The sequence below is a fragment of the Harmonia axyridis genome, chromosome 2 (assembly GCF_914767665.1).
Source record: "Harmonia axyridis chromosome 2, icHarAxyr1.1, whole genome shotgun sequence".
Taxonomy (NCBI): domain Eukaryota; kingdom Metazoa; phylum Arthropoda; class Insecta; order Coleoptera; family Coccinellidae; genus Harmonia; species Harmonia axyridis.
This window is the reverse complement of record NC_059502.1, coordinates 5745134-5765358: the sequence shown is the minus strand read 5'-3', so window position 1 is coordinate 5765358 and position 20225 is coordinate 5745134. Positions and strand designations below refer to the sequence as shown.

Below are 20225 nucleotides of genomic sequence, written 5' to 3'. Positions count from 1 at the left end.
AAAAAATAAAAAATCCTTTATGGGGGTATTGTATCATTTTATTGCTTGATTCGACTATATAGATCACGAAAATGCTTGCAGTTGGGCGATCAGTACAATATTTCAGAAATTAGAGGTAAAAAACTGAAATTTTCGAGAAAAAAATTGATAACATTCCCTAGGCTGCAACTTCTCCTGGACGTAAGCTACGCCCTTGGAGTAGTCTTAGATGGCAACTTGATGTTCAAAACCGTTTTTATTTGTGGGGTTTGTGGCGAATAATTCAGGAGATATAACGATTTTTGGGGAGAAATTCAATTTTTTCCCAAATTTCGACTTCGAATTTCCTCGAAACCGTAAGCTCTATGAAGAATCGGTGAGCGGTGCTAGAATTGACGATCCCTGTTTAGCCGAATTTCCCTTACTTTACCTTACCCTTAGAAAATTAAAAAAAAAAAGTCCTTCATGGGACTTTGCTATACTATCTATGTTTTACCAAAAAATATTTAAATTTAAACACCTCCTTCTGGGTGTTGCAGTTCCTTTGTCAGTTAGTACACAAAATCAAATTCATTACACAAAAAACGCTCGAAAACCTCCAGTATTTTGTCCGTTATTTCTGTTGTGTTTTATCATCGAAAACAACGAACCAACAACACCCTTTCAACATCAACATGGACGTGCGACGTACCGAAGGCAGTCTATTGTGCCACTTCGTCGAATTGCAACACCACACATCTCGTAACAATTTTTTTTCTTCAATTTCTATCGCATTCTCACCCATTATCTCGGTCTTGGTTTCACCTTGGAGCGTACCGTGTGTTGTGAGAACATCGCTCATTTAGCTCGAAGTAACGGGACGTTTCGATTCCTTATTCATCTAATGTGCGCTCTCTGTAGTTGTTGGGGCCTTGAGAGCGAGCCCAAGGAGGATATCGGCGATTTCCGAGGAAGAAAAAAAGGCCAGGAAAACCAGAGCTGCACGTTTCCAAGTCTGTGACGTGGGCACCATGCGTCATCACCCTTTCGGCACGTTATCTGCAACGAGTGCAACTGATTTTGGACCTAGTCCAGTCAATATGACGTGTTTGTCTTAGGAAAGGTACTTTTGATTTCTTCGATTTTATAAAGGATGTTTTTTTAGAGCTATAGAACTTTAAATTGCAATAAAACAACGATGGATTATTCGATTGACATGAGTTTTATTTATCCGCAAGATAATCTTGTGGCATTACATTTTAAATATGATTTCTGGCATATGACCGCCACGGCTGGCTCGGATGTAGTCCAATCTGGACGTCCAATTTTCGATGACTTTTTCCAACATTTGTGGCCGTATATCGGCAATAACACGGCGAATGTTGTCTTCCAAATGGTCAAGGGTTTGTGGTTTATCCGCATAGACCAATGACTTTACATATCCCCACAGAAAGTAGTCTAGCGGTGTTAAATCACAAGATCTTGGAGGCCAATTCACAGGTCCAAAACGTGACATTAGGCGGTCACCAAACGTGTCTTTCAATAAATCGATTGTGGCACGAGCTGTGTGACATGTTGCGCCGTCTTGTTGGAACCACAGCTCCTGGACATCATGGTTGTTCAATTCAGGAATGAAAAAGTTAGTAATCATGGCTCTATACCGATCACCATTGACTGTAGCGTTCTGGCTATCATCGTTTTTGAAGAAGTACGAACCAATGATTCCACTAGCCCATAAAGCGCACCAAACAGTCAGTTTTTCTGGATGTAACGGTGTTTCGACATACACTTGAGGATACGCTTCACTCCAAACGCTGCAGTTTTGTTTGTTGACGTAGCCATTCAACCAGAAGTGCGCCTCATCGCTAATGGACGTAGTGCGCGATACGTATTCCGCACAGAACCATTATTTTCGAAATAAAATTGCACTATTTGCAAGCGTTGTTCAGGCGTGAGTCTATTCATGATGAATTGCCAAACCAAACTGAGAATAAATCACTTGACGGCTGTCAAATCGGTCGCCATCTTGAACAGTAATGCCAACTTAAAGTTATATACCTCGAAAAAAAACACCCGTTATTATATGGTCTCCAAGAGTGCAATTGGCGAATTAATGAACTAGCGCTCAAATTCTAGGCCCGAGACGTTCGATAAGCACCGTTTTAGCTTAAAGGAAGAGTCACGTGATATATGTAATCGGGATTTCTAGACTCTAGAGTGTCATCCGGTAAATTTGTAAAAAAAGTCTCGCCTTACGGCACCTTTGATAAGAGATATCTATTTAAATTATTTGTCAATATGGGAAGTACGTCATTGGTGGTTTTTTATTGTGGGTAACGGAATATCCCTCATGAGACGTTCCTTTGGGCTGTTGCCTGCAATCTTGATTTTGTACTTTCGTAATTCAAATAATTGTGAATTAAAGCTTTTTTTCAATATTAAAATAAGAATGAAACATATAAATTATTGAGTGAAACACATTTTTTTTATTTGAAAGGTTACATTATAAAAGATAATAAGATCTTTCAAATGACAATATGAATTCTCTGTAGAACTGCATTCTGTCAAACCAATTTTTCATCAATTCTTCACTTGAATCGCCACTTTGTAACTATATCGGTGTTAGCAGGTTGCCTTAAAGAATTATGTATTCTGATGAATTGCTTTGTCCTATTTTCTAGAGCATTTTTCGGAATCAATAAGAGCTGAATTTCAATATGAACATCAATTACTATATTGCAAGAATTCTCCCAGCTGAGAATTTTCATAAAACCAAGGAAAATTAATAAAAAATTAATTTCCCGGAAACTTAAAAACTTACGATAGTAAATGCAGTATATTTTAGTTGAGAATTAATGAATATATCTTTTTAATATGATAATCATAATAACATATATTAACCTAGGAGTATTCATGGCTCAGTGATTTGGAAACGAACTTTGACTAGAAAGCCTTGGGTTCGAATCCATATTGTACCAATATGATTTTTTTTTCAGTGATTGATATTTTCGTGAGTAATTGCACAAGTACATCAAAATTACCGATAATTTTGCATGACAGCGTGTTGTCATAAAACTGCATGAGTTCATTTTCATTTTTGGAGAAAGACCGAATGCAGTTTTTCAAAGAAAACACGCTGGAATGCGAAATTATTAGGTCATTTTGATGCACGAGTGTAATTCGGGGGAATATTTCCCGAATAAACTGATACATCACTTGTCAAACTGATGTAGAATGGAATTGCCATAGATTCGATCTGTGTAAGATGCATAGAAACTATGCATCTATGAACAGAACAATTATCGCAGTGCTGTTTTGCTTCCTACAATGCAATTATCGCTGTAATTTTCGATAATTGTTCTCCATATACATAGAATTTTTGACAGGAGGGAAATATTCGCCGTAATTTTCGATAATTGTTCTCCATATACATAGAATTTTTGACAGGAGGGAAATATTCACTAATATATGACATATCACCATAGTATGAGATTTTCAATTTGGTTTTTTGTTTCACTCTATGTGTTCACTTATTTTCAATCTATCTTGACGTTATAGATCTGTCAATATGACAGAAAAGATCCATTGAATCCCTGGTGTGTGTACTGATTCGATTTTGTTATAGACTTTTTGAGATATCCACCTGTTGCTTTGGTGTTCTGCTTCACTAGAGTTTTGTAAGGTGGCGCTCTTCAAAAATTTTCGAATTCCCGCTATCTGCCAGGTGCCGTTTAAAAAGGAAATACTGATTTTTTAGATTTTACAAACTTTCACAATAAATTACAATTCAGTTCCTATCGAATTTTTAATGAAATGAATAGAATATAATGACAGAGTATCGAAGATTGTTACGTGCATAGAATATTGAATAATATTGTTTTATAAACGATGTATGCGCCATCTGAAACAGACGCGATCTCTTGAAATCAAGTAGGTATAAATCTGAAAAATCTCCCGTTTTGAATGAAAGTTTTACAGGTATAAGTAGACACACCAGGTTTTCTATGCATCTTAATGACAGCATAATCTTAATCCTGCACTGTGATCGATACACCATTTATAAACCTGAGAAATTCTCCGAAAGATTGAGACCATTGTATGAATATTTTCTAGGAAGCTCGTTACGTAAATAATTTGCTTCAAAAACACTCCTTCGTCAGTTTCAGAAAGTGGTGGGCGTTCGTGATCTTTTTCATCCTGGTTTTTCCGTTCTTTTATCCTGGAGAAGAGGAAGACGCTTTTGTCCCTGTGGATTGGAAAAGATTTTGCGCTCCACATGCACGTGGGCTATAAGTTCATGGGATTTCATTCTCGTTCTCATTGATATTTGTTTTTTGTTTGTTTTGGTCAGCTATTGAGGGATTCTATTGGAAATTTCCTATTAAAAATGAGAGAAATAAGGATTTAAAATAAACCTGCACGTGGGGTTAGTTCAATCATCTCGTTGGGTATTAAGTTTTTCTGATAATTCCTAGAATATGAGGCCGATTGAAAAGTCCCGGTCTGATGTACCCACCTTCAAACGATACGTGTCAACATTTGACAGCAGTCGACCATTAGTTTGTGAGATATTGCGTTATGAGTGTAGCTACTTTTGTTCTTTGAAAAAAGATGGAAAAAAAATAATTTCGTGTGCTAATAAAATATTGTTTTCGAAGGAAAAAAATACAGTTGAAGCAAAATATTGGCTTGATGAAGAGTTTCCGGGGTCTGCACCAGGAGAATCAACCAACATTGATTGGTATGCTAAGTTTGAACGTGGTGAAATGAGCACCGAAGACGGCGAACGCAGTGGACGCCCAAAAGAGGCTGTTACTGACGAAAAAATAAAAAAAGTTGACGAAATAATTTTGAATGACCTTAAAATGGAGCTGTTTAAGTGCAATAAACCTGAATTTTTGCGTAGAAATGTGACAATGGAATAAAAATGGCTCCATATTTTCACTCCGGAGTTCAATCGACAGTTAGCTGAGTGGACTGCACACGATGAATCGAATACAAGCGTGGAAAAAAGTCAGCTGGCAAGGTTATGGCATCAGTATTCTGGGATGCGCAAGGTATAATATTCTTTGATTACCCCCAAAAGGGCCAGACCATCAACAGGGATTATTATATAGCGCCATTGCATCGTTAAAGGATGAAATCTTCAAAAAAAAATGGTCCCATTTGAAGAAAAAAAAAGGTGCTGTTTCCTCGAGTGTAATATAAGAAAATAAATACCTAATATCTCCTTAACAAAAATGTTAGCATCAAAATCTCTCATCTAGATGAAATAACCGATAATCATATAATAATAAATCACATCTCAAATAGTATGTACAACAGTTCTGTGGTCTGCAGAAGTCGCATGAATGAACGAGCGCTCATAACTTTCTCAAGTCACGATTTTTTTCATTTTAGATAAAATTTTTGTTCTTAAGGGCGGTATAGTTTGAAAACAAAATTCACAAAGCCTTCTCTTCACTGATTAGGAAAAAGGCAGCGTTAAGAAATCAGTACTTGGCAATATTTGCGCATCCACCATTTTATATCAAAACCACTTTTTATTTTGATCTTACTAGAATATTTTACTTGTAGGGTCTATTTAGACTGAATGTGGTGAATTATGAGTCAGGTGTTCAGTGGAGTCAGTTCAGTTAGTTTAGTGGAGTTATATTCTTGTTCAAATCCTTTCTATCTGTAGAATTTAAGTTTTCATATAGGCGGATCCACCATATTGTGAAAAACATACAAAATAAGACAAGAGGTTTTTGATGATTGCCCATTCCTAGATAACATGTAATTTCAAAGAAATAATTGAAAAAAAAATTTATTGATTTTTTATGTATTGTCAAAATATAATATTTTCACTGTTCAATTTAATTTTCATATCCTCAAATTTAGGTAATTATTAATGTGATGTGAAGATCTGTTTGAAATTTACAGCCGTTTTGTTTTCTCATTCTCACTGACAAATCTCTGGTCAAAGAAAAAATTTCAAACTCTTTATCTAAAAATTTCAGATTACTTTTGAAATGTTAGAATCACAAAAATCCCTTTGAATTTACAATTGTCAGAATCGGAATGAAGGCAATTAGGTAGTAATGATAATAATTTATGCTAAAATTTCATTAGATTGAAATACAGATTTTTATGAGCTCCTTGCTTAAATGTATCGAAATTTCAATGTAAATCATTACAGTTTAAATTTATAAAGAAAAATATGATTCAATTCCAAATTAAAATTACAATATTCATTGATAAATCTGTTGATTTCTTGTTTCTGATATCATTTTTCCCCTGTCAGATATGAGTAAATCGATTTTAGCGACACCACTGAGGGAAATAAACACGTTATCCCACGTTTTTGACAATCCCGATCAAGGAACCGTCGTCACCATGTATTTTATACACTGCAGAGAATATGCATCTGGTATTCATGTTTCTCCAACTTATATTGGAAATCACAGATCGATTTAATCCCATTCTGTGTTCATCTCATTAGCTGTCAAGTGCTCGGAAACACGAACAACAAACGAAACGTCAGTTGTAACCTGTTGTTGGTTTTTATAAGATTTCTTCAATTGAACCCGAATCGATAAACCATGAGCATCATACAGGCTGCTCGCCGGCTCAAGGAACAATATACTAAGAACGTCAACAGCTTTGACGTCACGCAGTTGGAAAAAGAACTCATGCTGTTCAAGAACACCATAAAGACCAACAATGATCAATTGGCGAAGACCTTAAGTGATGTAGAAACGGCAAAAAGTAAGATTTTGGAATTGTCCAAGCTGCTTCAGGAGGTCGACTTTGAAAATTCCGATATTTCCAATGATATTGCAGAAACTGAAGAATATTTGGTGTCTATGGAAAGAGAAAATTGGAAGCTTAAACAGAATGCAGAGGGAAACAAAGGAAGAATAGGGGTTCTAGAGGCCGAAAACAAAGTGTTATTGTATAAATTCATCGAACAGGAAGCCGAGAACGCAAAGTTAAAGAAGGAGTTGTCCCAACTGAACACAGAACTTAACGATATTTCTGTGTTTGCTGGAGAATACTTAGGAAGTGACAAGAGGCTTTGGAGTATCATGTCGAAAGTTCAGGAGATTCAAAGAGAGGTTGACGAGATGCAAAAATCGGTGCTGAACGAAAGCAGACATGAGTTCCCGAGGGAAATGGGGGCGATCACAGAGTATTATAAAAACAAGTTGAAACGGATCGAACAAGATAAGATGCTAGTCCTGAATCACCTTAGGGATTTGAAGGTCGAACACGAGGTTTTGCAAAACTCGATAGATGGAGGTACGTCAGAAGCTTCAGGTATCATTGCAGAATTGGTGGCGGTGCAGTGTAAAGAAAATTGCGATTTTTTTCGACAGAATATCGAAGATCAAGAGGTGAGATTGGCTTCCACATTTCTGCATTATCATTATGAGTGAATGTTGTGAAATTCAACTCATTACTATCTACTGTCTTGATTTTGATGAAACTTTAGACGTATGATCAAGATAGGCCATGAGTGGTTCCTTTGTAATACGCTCTATTAGTGATGACGTCACACGACGCCATTTTTGGTTCTCCTGTCAGTGTTCGGAATCCAAACAAACAAATTGTCATTCGAATTAGTACGTTGTCGTTGAAGAAATTGGCTTATTTTGATAAATAAGATTATTTAAGCAACGATTTTACTATTAATTGAAAGACAGAAGGAACGAGATTAATGCCAGTAAGTTCGAACTTGAAGTTCAACTAATAAACACGGCTTTTTACAAAATCTGGGGAATGATACAGGATTCAAACTTACTGGTATTAACCTCGTTCCTTCTGTCTATCAATTAATACTGAAATCGTTCCTCAAATACTCTTAGTTATGAAAATAAGCCAATTCCTTCAACGACACCGTACTAATTTGAATGACAATTTATTTGTTTGGATTTCGAACACTGACAGGAGAACCAAAAATGGCGGTGTGTGACGTCACACTAATAGAGCGTATATTTCGCTTTCTACTCGTCAGATTTCGATGAAAGTTGGCGAAATGGTAGAATCTAAGTGCATTCAACTATTTTCCAAAATCTTGCTCAGAAGTCAGAGCATTCTGATAATTCAATCGATCTAATTAATAAGTCTAGAGATATAACATGTGATCCTTGTTTCTCAGGTTAGACTGAAAGTATTGGGGATATTGTTGGACAAGGAAAAGACGTATAACTTCAAATTGTTGTCATTCTTAGAGAACGCACAGAAAAAAAATCAGGATCTATTGAGCGAAGCAGATATGATGCCAGTCGAGGTGAAAGATGAAATAGTTTTCTTGGATAATAGCGGTGAAACCGGTATTGTCGAGTGATAAGAAGATGAAAAAAAAAGTCAAGTGATAATTTTGATCTGTTTGTGATTAGGTGACCTGTATCAATACAGATAGAATTGTTGCGTTAAGTTATCGTTTGAATTAATATTACATGTTGTATTTCCGTGAATGAAGTGTTACTTATGTTGATTATGAAAAATTATTGCTTGTGAGTATTAATGTATTCGTGTTTTTATTACCAGTTCAGAATATTTTGAAGAGAATTGGAAAATTCGATTAAGATAAATGCTAAGTTGCTTTTAATTTTGTATAGTGGACTCAGCAGATGTCTTGCCAGTAATATTATTACATTTCGACAGGATGGTACCAAATAAATGAGAATGAAACCTCTTATTGAAAAAGCTTGTATTATTATACAGTTCTTGATAATACTCGTATGTCAAAGTTAGGATGTTTAATTTTTTTGTATGAAGACGAGGTCCTATGCGAAAAAAAAAGGCTTTGAGAGATGTTTTTTTTCGAAAAATTGAGAACAATAAAATAATAGTCAAATTTTGAGCAAAATTTCAACATCAATCGATCTTTTTCCGTGTTTGAAATGAAATAATATAGTAATGACTAATGTTATAAATACTTATATTGAAATGAAATTTTAGAGTAATAAACATAGATAGAGGGAGCATATGTCATGATCAGTAAGCAAATTTTGTCCCCAACATGAACTATCAAATTTGACATGAAGCGCGCGGAAATGAAAACATATCAGTGTTATGATATTTCATTCAATTCGCGAGTTTCTCCACAAAGAATGCAGTTCCTAGGTCCCATAGTGAATCAACGTTTCATATCTACTAAAAATATATTGAGATGAATACCTAAACATCAGAAATTCAGAAAATAAACTTCAAGCGCGCCAAACGACGTGAAACAACGGATGACACTAGGAGAGCAAAAGTTGCCAAACCTTGGATTTCAGCAGGTAGATACAGAAAATAATAAATATTCTGCTTATTATAAATTCGACAATTAGGAAAAATATCGGATTCCAAATATTCAAATTTGAATATTTAATCGAGAATCACTCAAATCAATATATTTCATTCAATATAATTATTTCATTATAATGATATAGTGAAATTGTGGATTTGAAAATATATCACAATCCGACAACCTAATCTAACCATGTTGGGGACATGTAAAAATTGCATACTCCTTCTATCTATGTTTATCACTCTTTAGAGTAAAAGTTATAATCTGAGTTTGATCCCAAAAATTTCAACAATAATTTGCGGAAATAACCAAAATGTATAGCTCTAATTCATTCCAATCGAATCAATAAAATAAACGATCATTTTCAATAAGAAAATGGATGTAATAAACGGTTTTGTAAACGCTGCACCGTATTTTAAATTCAATTCAATAATGCATTAGTTAGTTGGAACACTAATAAAATGCAAACAATTTACCTGATGACCTTTAATTCCAATTGTGTTAACTGATTGTATTTCTCCGGCAAACAGTGTCCAATCCTTGAGTTACGCAGAATACGTCAGGTTTATCGCTAACATAGAGCTATCTTAACATGGGATTTTCTATTGGCCTCACATTTGCACGTTTATGGCAAAATGAATCATTTAGAGAAATCTTTATTAAGTATACCGGGTGTACCACGAATACCTGTACCTACATGCTTTCACTGTGTAAGACATTTTTGGGAGTCTGAATCGGTGTTCGAAATATGTTGTGAGTATATTGGTTACCAGTACTAACCCATATACGCATCATAAAGTTATTCTCGATTGAACATGTCAGCTTACGAGAAAAATTCTCGTCATTTGCGGAGGTTTTAATTTTCTGCTTCAATATGAAATCTGCGGCTGAGGATCATCGAATGCTCTCAAATACCTATGGTGAAGCCGCTATTAGTGGAAGAACGTGTCGAGAGTGGTTTCAACTCTTCAAGAACGGTAATTTTGAAGTTGAAGACCGGTATGGCGGAGGAAGAGAGAAGGTTTTCGCAGATGCAGAATTGGAGGCATTACTTGATGAAAACTCGTGTCAAACGCAACACGAATTGGCAGGATCATTGGGAGTGATGCAACAAGCCATTTCAAAACGCCTGAAAGTTGTGGGAATGATTCAGAAAGAAGAATTTGCAAGGCTGGAGAAGAAAAATGGGTATTATTACGATAATACCAAGCGTAGAAAATCATGGGGATATCTCGGCTATGCTTCCAAGTCGACGGCCAAACCGAATATTCACCATGGTCAGGCTTAGTATTTGGCGGGACCAGCTCGGCGTAGTGTATTATGAGTTGCTAAAACCGACTGAAAAAAATCACAATTAATACGTTTAAGACGAACATTGAAAGACAAACGGGCGCAATACAACGAGATACATGATAAAGTGATTTTACAGCATGACAATACTCGACCCCATGTTGCGAAAGTGTTCAAGACATATTTGGAAACGTTGAAATGGGAAGTTCTACCCCACCCGACGTATTCTCCAGACGTTGCTCTTTCGGACTATCACTTGTTTCGATTAATGACACACGGCCTGGTAGACCAGCACTTTCGATCTCATGAAGAATTAAAAAACTTTGATCGATTCGTGGATCGCTTCGAAAGACGACCAGTTTTTTCAACGCGGGATTCGTACGCTGCCCGAAAGATGGGAGAAAGTAGTGGATAGCGATGAACAAAAACTTTGATTCATAAATGTGTAACCAGTTTTTCTCAATAAAGCCTCGAATTTCGAAAAAAAAAACGGCGGAAGCAAACTTGTACGCCTATACGCTCTATTAGTGATGACGTCACACACCGCCATTTTAGTTCTCCTGTCATTGTTCGGAATCCAAACAAACAAATTGTCTTTCAAATTAGTACGTTGTCGTTGAATAAATTGGCTTATTTTGATAAATAAGATTATTTAAGGAACGATTTTACTATTAATTGATAGACAGAAGGCAAGAGATTAATGCGTAAGTTCGAACTTGAAGTTCAACTAATAAACACGGCTTTTTACAAAATCTGGGGAATGATACAGGATTCAAACTTACTGGTATTAACCTCGTTTGTTCTGTCTATCAATTAATACCGAAATCGTTCCTCAAATACTTTTATTTATGAAAATAAGCCAATTCCTTCAACGACACCGCACTAATTTGAATGACAATTTATTTGTTTGGATTCCGAACACTGACAGGAAAACCAAAAATGGCGGTGTGTGACGTCACACTCATAGAGCGCATACCTTGAATCATAAATGCTTAACCAGTTTTTCACAATAAAGCCATGAATATCGGAAAAAAAAGGCGGAAACAAACTTGTACGCCTATTAATAATAGACCTTTATTTGATCTGAAAATATAAAAAAAAAATGATGTAGATCACGTCACAAAAATAATAATTTAAATATTAAAGTTCATTGAAATCTTTCTCAGCCATAGAGCCAGTTGCACCATTTGCCTAAACATTGATTAAACTTTAAACATTGATTAATTTCTGATTTCTTTTGAGAAATCATAGAGTAAGGGCCAGTTGCACCATTTGCCTAAACATTGTTCAAAAATTTAAACGTTGATTACTCTATGATTTCTTAAGAGAAATCAGAAATTAATCGACGTTTAAATTTTAATCAATGTTTAGGCAAATGGTGCAAATGGCCCTAATAAACGTTTAAATTTTTAATCAATGTTTAGGCAAATGGTGCAACTGGCCCATAAACTCTGTAGTAACCTTTTTTTTATAAAAATTTTTTCAAAGTTATTCTTTTGAATAATTTTAGGTCTTGTTTTGAATGTTATACCAGCTGTACTTAAGACGATCCTTAAGCGACCCCTACCACCAGTAAGTAAACAGCGGCGTATTCGCCATTTTGTCAAAGCAGGAATAACCCAACGGATCGACGTCAAACACGTCAAGTCCTCCTCCTGCTTGTTGATCGTCCTCCTGCTGATTGCGATAACACGAGACGTTGTTGACCGTGATGGTTTAAAGAGGTTCGCAGAACGCGCCAGGAGATGTGGCGCAAACTCGTCCGGTTTTCTCTCTTCTTAGGAACGGCCAGAGAGCTGTACGTGGACGACGTCGACGGCGTCGTGCAGTGCGTCGCGGGTTTCTGTACGTGAAAGTGGAGCGGTGCTTCGAAAGACGTGGGTCGTCATCTAGTGTCAAGAACGACGTCTTCTCTTCCTTCAGGGATCTTTAGGTGTTCGTTCGAAGGGTCTTGGGAGTTATGTCGAAGGTATGAAGGAAGGATCTACCTCTACTGGTTCTGCTATTTATTTTTTATTTTTGGGGAAACGCTGAAATAGTTATTCACGTTATTAATATACAGGTTGTCCCACGTCAAACGAAAACAGAATGTAGATCAGAATGTGCTGTACCTGATGTGAAAAAATCGTTTATATTTCGAGATATTTGATGTTTTATGAAAATGTTGGATTTTTTCACTTTAAATACTTCCTCTCGTGCCATAGGTACAATTAAATACTTTTCGAATCAGTTTTTTTTCGTGGATATTGTTGAATGGTTGCTATAATTTATGCACTGAAAAATTGCACAATTATACAGGGATTCTGGAAAAAATGTTTGAAATTCATGTTTTGGGAAAGTTTTTTTTTGTACCGAATTCGATCCGAGGTGGTCTAAAAAAAAAGAACTGGACCTTTTCTGCATATTAAGTTGAAAAACTGCCTATTCTGTGATGATTTCGAACAGGTAAAATACAGCTGATAACCTTATTCAGAATTTTCGCACTTCGAAAATGATTTTTAGTTTGAGAAATTTCAGTTGCGTATCATTTTTTTTCATTAAATTGGAGCAATGATTGAATAGTCAGTTTCTAAGAAGAATTTAACACCCTGTATCCTCAGAATTGGTAGTATTGGCGTACAAAAGTTATAAGGGGTGTTTTTTTTAGAGCTATAGAAATTTAAATTGCAATAAAACAACGATGGATTATTCGATTCACATGAATTTTATTTATCCGCAAGATAATCTTGTGGCATTACATTTTAAATGTGATTTCTGACATATGACCGCCACGGCTGGCTCGGATGTAGTCCAATCTGGACGTCCAATTTTCGATGAATTTTTCCAACATTTGTGGCCGTATATCGGCAATAACACGGCGAATGTTGTCTTCCAAATGGTCAAGGGTTTGTGGCTTATCCGCATAGACCAATGACTTTACATAGCCCCACAGAAAGTAGTCTAGCGGTGTTAAATCACAAGATCTTGGAGGCCAATTCACAGATCCAAAACGTGAAATTAGGCGGTCACCAAACGTGTCTTTTAATAAATCGATTGTGGCACGCGCTGTGTGACATGTTGCGCCGTCTTGTTGGAACCACAGCTCCTGGACATCATGGTTGTTCAATTCAGGAATGAAAAAGTTAGTAATCATGGGGTTCTATACCGATCACCATTGACTGTAACGTTCTGGCCATCATCGTTTTTGAAGAAGTACGGACCAATGATTCCACCAGCCCATAAAGCGCACCAAATAGTCAGTTTTTCTGGATGTAACGGTATTTCGACATACACTTGAGGATTAGCTTCACTCCAAATGCGGCAGTTTTGTTTGTTGACGTAGCCATTCAACCAGAAGTGCGCTTCATCGCTAAACAAAATGAAATGGACGTAGTGTGCGATACGTATTCCGCACAGAACCATTATTTTCGAAATAAAATTGCACTATTTGCAAGCGTTGTTCAGGCGTAAGTCTATTCATGAAAAATTGCCAAACCAAACTGAGAATAAATCACTTGACAGCTGTTAAATCGGTCGCCATCTTGAACAGTAATGCCAACTTAAAGTTATATACCTCGAAAAAAAAAACACCTGGTAGAACCACCTCCTGAAGTTTGTCGCTTATATTCACTAGCACTCTGTATTTTTTTTAATAATCTCAACTCAGTGGGATCAGCTGTTATTGACATACCAGTTTTTTTCAATATTTTCCCCGAATTTTCTATGATTCTGATTACGCGAACAGGTAAGAAATTCATATTCATAGAATTAAAATTCAAACTTGATGCGAAATATTATTTTGATCGCTTCACTAGATTCATAAAAAATTCAAGCGAAATATCGAAAAAATAACAATGTTCATTTATTATTTTCATATTCTTTGTTTCCTAAAGATAAAGAACCATACTATAAAATGTAATTGTTATAATTCCTAGTTGTTTTTATCATCGCATAGTTGGTATAAAAGTATTTTTATACGTAAAAACGTTGCCTCTCCAGTATGAAAACAAAATAGAAGGCAAAATCTCTTGTTTTAACTCCAGCGTTTTCATTCAAAGCTTTCACAAAGATTCCTTTCATTAAAATATTCCTATTTCTGATTTTCACGGCACACAATAACTGATTTTATCAGAAAATCCACTGAATTACATTTCATATTGTCGGAGTAAACTTTTTTTTATGATTCGAACGTTATCTCGGGTTCTCCAACAGAAAATAACGAACAAAAACGTAATGTATAAGCATTGATAGGAAAAGTTTTGTTATTGTAGTACTAAAACGCTTTCAATTACTCAATGGAAATGCTTTATTTTCCTCTTCAGTTTGTGCTGTTCCTTTCTTTAGTAGCCATTACCATTTCACCTAATAAATCCGGACATGGCGCACAGATGGAACCACAAGTGCCATACCACTTCTTTTCTTATCATTACCTAGCTTCAGAAAATGCTGAATTTTGAAGCATAGAGTTAAGTATTGACCGAAATATTGAAGGTTAAATGACCGTATATTTGTTGTTGTTTAAAAAATGAATGTGTTTCTACTTATAATACTCACTTGATTAATTGGGCCCGTAACCTATTGAGTGGAGTATTAATTTATTCAATAAAGGATAAATTTATATTTTAAATTGTTGAGATATTTGGTGTAATCTAGATAGATGAAATGAGGTGATATGGATATAACGATCTTTTACGAGAGATTTGCTACGTTTTCCACCGAATTCTCATCGAAAGAGCAATATATCGTGGGAATCGTAATAATTTTCGAATCTTATGTAAAAAATCCGAGTAACTTGGCACCAGGTCGAATTGTTGGAAGGAATCCAAACGAACATCGGCCTCTGCTGCTCTGCTGCATAGTTGAATAAATCGACATTTGTGTACTCCCTCACCTAGTCTGAAATGATCACACTTGACCTTTCGAAATATTTCAAATTATGAAATCAACTTTCAACCATGACACGTTACTTATTTTCTCATTAATTAAAAATATCGTACGGAGTCTTCATAAACGATTTGAACATCGTAATAAGATCTAATTTCCCTGTGATAACATTTCGAAATTGCCAATCATAAATTGAGTATTATCAAATGACTAAAGAAGAACGAACCGAGTCTAAATGTTTAAAAACAAACATTATCTTTTCCTGTATTAATAGAAGTACTTAATAAAAGCAAAATAACATAAAATATAGAAATTAATATTGATAATTTGGTTATAAATATTACAGAAATTGCTATATTTCTAGGCGTATTCATACTGATTCATTAATTTTAGAACATATATGTGGAAAAGTCAGAAATTGAATCAGATCAATTTTGCCATTAGAACATCCAGAATGATAAATAATTAAATATGATATAAATGATTTTCCCTATTTCAGTATATCGTAATGAGTTCATTACAGTTCTAAAAACAATGCTGTAATGAACTCATTACAGCATCGTTTTCAGCAAAATTTTTCGTTTTGTGGTTGTTTATACTGACTTCCAATCCTATCAAATTTCAACAAACGTCAATAATTGTCAATATAATATAATTAGGATATAGCGAAATGATTTGCAACATTATTCGCAATTTCTCTTAATTCTGGTGGTGTTAAATTGATTTCATCAGACATAATTCGCGGATTTAATGCGTAACTGTAAATTATTTCAAAATTCGAAATGTACGATTCATATTCCAATTCTGTAATCTGTCAATTTTCGTAACAGTCACACCAACTGCCAAAATACAATACAAAAGTCACTAGGATATACAATCTGAATTTTTCATTGAATTTCGACAATATTTCACAATACTTGACTGAAATAGAGAAAATATCGTATAATACTCATTGAAATTTTGAATAGTCTGCTATCTGAGCAGCTGTCACTTTTGAAGCTGTCATCTTTTGACATTTGACAAGTAAAAACTACGCCATTACTAAAAATGGAACGACACACGCTTCAATAACGCATTAAAAATGTTAAAATGCACTACAACACTGGTGAAAATTTTGTAGTCACGGTTTGCAAAACTTTTGGTACTTTTGGGTTGTCGTGAAGAATCTTCTCGGTCGGTGGAAAAATTTGTGCTCTTGTGACAAGTTAGTGTTGCGAAGAATCCTAACCTTAATTTAACTATTAATGAATATATTAAATATAAATCTGCTGTAATAGTTGTGAATAAATAACCTCCGAATAAGTGCTTTATTAATAAAAAAATATGGATTTCTCTCAGTGTATATTTTAGTTTGCGATGTTTCCACGGTCACGTAATGATCGTAAATCGACTATGTTGACAACTGTTGTATTCGAGGATACGATGTCACAGGGATTTGACAATTTTGAATAATAATCAGCCTTAAGACTAAAAAAGAAATAAAATTTGTTATTCTGTTGTTGTTACTCGGCGAAAGTGTACCTGTCAACAGGTGAAAGAATTTTTGAATTTGATTCATCAGTAATTGAGTCTATTCTCAACAAACATATGAACAAACAAGCATACAAACAAAAGTTACCTCTTCACGGTAAGGATTCACGGCTTGACTTGATATTCAAGCTACTCGACTTGAGCTTGTCTTGAAATTAACTCAAGTTCAAGTTAAGTAGTAGTTTTGTCAATGTCAAGTCGAGTATTTATTTATCAAGTACTTAACTTAACATTGAATAATTACTACTTGACTTGAACTAGAGTTGATTTCAAGTCAAGCTCAAGTAAAGTATAGCTTGAATATCAAGTCAAGTAGCTTGGATATCAAGTCAAGCCGTGAATCCCCACTCCATAATATTAGTATAGATCGATTTATAGAAAATATTTTATAATTTTCTCGATGAAACGCTACGAAAGTGCTCCTGGAATGTACAAAATTGGTTGATCAAATTGCTTCATCAGAACGTCCTGTCTCAACCATTAAATTCGCCAAGTTTGACGACAGAATGAATTATTATTAACTTCGCTTTAATTTATGCATTAGGTTGCTGAAAGCGTGCATATAGTTTATTCATAGAACGGGGAATTCGAGGGTATAGGAGAGAAGAAAAATAATTAGATGACATGATTGGATTCAAAACCGTCTATCATGCACACACTGATGACAATAAATTATGGTGTTTGTGCATTGAATTAATTGAACGTTCCGTTTGAATAGCGATGTATCGATAAATGCATTTGGGTATTGGGAATTGAAACTAAGCTTCAATTTGAAGTTTTGGATATGGGAATTGATTGTGGTTATGCCTATTTTTCATTTACATGTTATATGCGTAGATAAACACTTAGTGTTTATGAATATATTGAAACAAGTAATTAGCGATCAGACCACAAGATAGGATAACAGAATTAGGCACACAGAAATATATCAAATCAGGGCGCTTTTGCAAAAAACCCTTAGTATATTTCGAAAAAAATGTCACTGTTATATACAGACCTGGCGATAGAAAAGATTTGAAGCCTCTACTGTGTCAAAAGTTATTCTTCCCAAAAAAATTTCTGTTCTCGGTTTCAACTTTTATGCAAAATGCAATTCAGACCATTCTGGTTTCATATCAATTCATAGTTCACCTGTCTTAGATAAAAGATGTGCGCTGAGCGTGAAATTTCACGTTTTCCAGATATATCGCTTTCCAATGTTCCGATTTTGATGAAATTTGATATGGTTATTCAGATTGTAAGTGGTACCATAAGAATTTAAACTCTTTTAAATATATATGGCGCAAACGTGAAATTCCAGATCATCAATATCTCGTGCTATACTATTATGATTTTGATGAAATTTGTTATTGATGTGTATTTACATTGAGTCGTGAATGTTTCTATGAATTGCAGCTCTCCGTTTATGGTGCGCATTCAGAGGAGGTGCAGATTTAAACTCCCAGGACTCTAATATATCGCGTACTATTGTTGCGATTTTGATGAAATTTGATAAGGGTATTCGAAGTGGATCATTTATAATTTCATGGAAAAATCAGCTCTTTGGATTTCACGGTGGATATGCAAAATCGAAATTATCGAAATCTCAATATTTCGCGATCTACTGTTCTGATTTTGATGAAATTTGTTATTAATATTCGATTTGAAAATTGAAACTCTCCGTACCCCATATATCACGTTCGACTCATGCGATTTTGATGAAATTTGATGGGGGTATTCGAATTGGATCATTTACAGTTCCATGAAAATTTCAGCTGTTTGCATCATTCCACGGTAGATACGCACTCTAAAAATTACTGGAATTTCATTAACTCGCGTTCTAGTATTTTTATTTTGATGAAATTTGTCATTAATATTATACTTGAGAATTGAAACTTCCTGTAGCCCATATATTTATCATGTGATTTTGATGAAATTTGGTGAGGGTCTTCGGATAAGATCTTTCTTAAAATTCCTAAGGTCTCAACATCTCGCGTTTGATGAAAATTTTGATGAAATTGGAATTGAGCCATAAGTGGTTTTGGTTATTTAGATTGAAGAGGAAGCATTTTTTTAGTATATCTTGAAGACGATAATTTGAATAACCAATGAATATTTAACGTTTTATTTCCTCTTCTCGATTTGATGTTATTTCAAGTGTAAATAGACAGGCGAGCAAGTTCGTAAATCCTTACGACTTCACGTTAATGTTCCTCTCTGGATTTCACGGTATTCAAATTGTGTTTATTTTGTTTCAGGTGAGTCGTTTATCTGAAATTCGAGCAGCAGGAGATGAACGGGCTGCTTTTTAGAACGGTGAGTTCGGGGCGGGTGCAAAGTGGCAGATATTTCACCGGTTGTGTTCTGTTCGAGATTAAACCAGGTTAAATCGATTCGCCCGCTGGTGAGCCGAAAAAAATAACGCGGCACGTTAAAAATTCGGTTCTCTTTCCGGTCGCGCGTTATTCGGGATTGAATAATTCGTTAATCCCTGGAGGTTTTTCGTGTTTTTGAAAGCTCGTCACCGAATCAAATCGCTCTTTGGTTTCGTCATATTTGTCTGTAATTTTCTAATTTTGTGTTGCGATGGTTCTAAACGATAAGGCTTGACCCACTGTTGACGAATCCTTCCTCAAATTAATTCGATTCTTTCAGTCTGTCCGTAAACACGGCAACTCTTGAAAACTAGAAGCTTGAAATTTTACGATAAGGAGTCCGAAATTTTGTTTTTCTGATCATTTCAAAATTAGGAATATTCAATATATGATAGGAATTTCAGCTGTACAGTGTGCATTCACAAACGTAAAATCCTTCGAAAATTGTCTCCCAATGTACTGATCCAATTTTGATGAAATTTGATGATAATCGAATTCAAAATTAAGTGGTCCTAGAGGCATTTCAGCTTGTTAGAACATACAGTACATGAAATTCCGCGTTCTACTGATCCAATTTTGATGAAATTTGATAGTCGAATTTTAGTCGTAAGGGAATTCCTCGGATCCCAATATCTCGCGTTTTCCTGTTTCAATTTTAATGAAATTTCCATCGATAGTCGAATTCAGACTTGAGTGATCCTAGAGGAATTTTAACTTAAGAATTTCATAGGAATTTCGCAAACGTGAAATTAATCGGACATCAATTTCTTGCGTTGTGCTGATCCAATTTTGATGAAATTTGATTTAGTCGGAAGTGGTTTTATTGGAATGTCGTATCTCTGGAACATACATAGTGTATTTACAATCGTGAAATTCCTCGGGCTAATATCGCGCTGTCCAATGATCCAATTTTGATGAAATTTTTATCGATAGTAGAATTCAGTCGT

At 35.1% G+C, this 20225-nt stretch overlaps 1 protein-coding gene across 5 annotated transcripts in view; it reads left to right on the top strand.

The window, feature by feature from the left end:
• Window positions 1–20225, top strand: part of LOC123672534 (cAMP-dependent protein kinase type I regulatory subunit) — a 59739-nt gene that overhangs the window by 21899 nt on the left and 17615 nt on the right. Inside the window, exons 1-3 of one of the 5 annotated variants that reach the window (XM_045606667.1) lie at window positions 6493–7337; window positions 8102–8459; window positions 19162–19219. The exons of 2 other annotated variants lie outside the window; for them this stretch is intronic. In XM_045606667.1, coding sequence (XP_045462623.1) covers window positions 19196–19219 — 24 coding nt within the window. In that variant the 5' untranslated portion in view covers window positions 6493–7337; window positions 8102–8459; window positions 19162–19195. Of the gene's footprint in view, window positions 1–6392; window positions 7338–8101; window positions 8466–12304; window positions 12501–19161; window positions 19220–20225 lie in introns of those variants that run through there. 2 more of the 5 variants (XM_045606665.1, XM_045606668.1) reach the window with 2 other exon arrangements.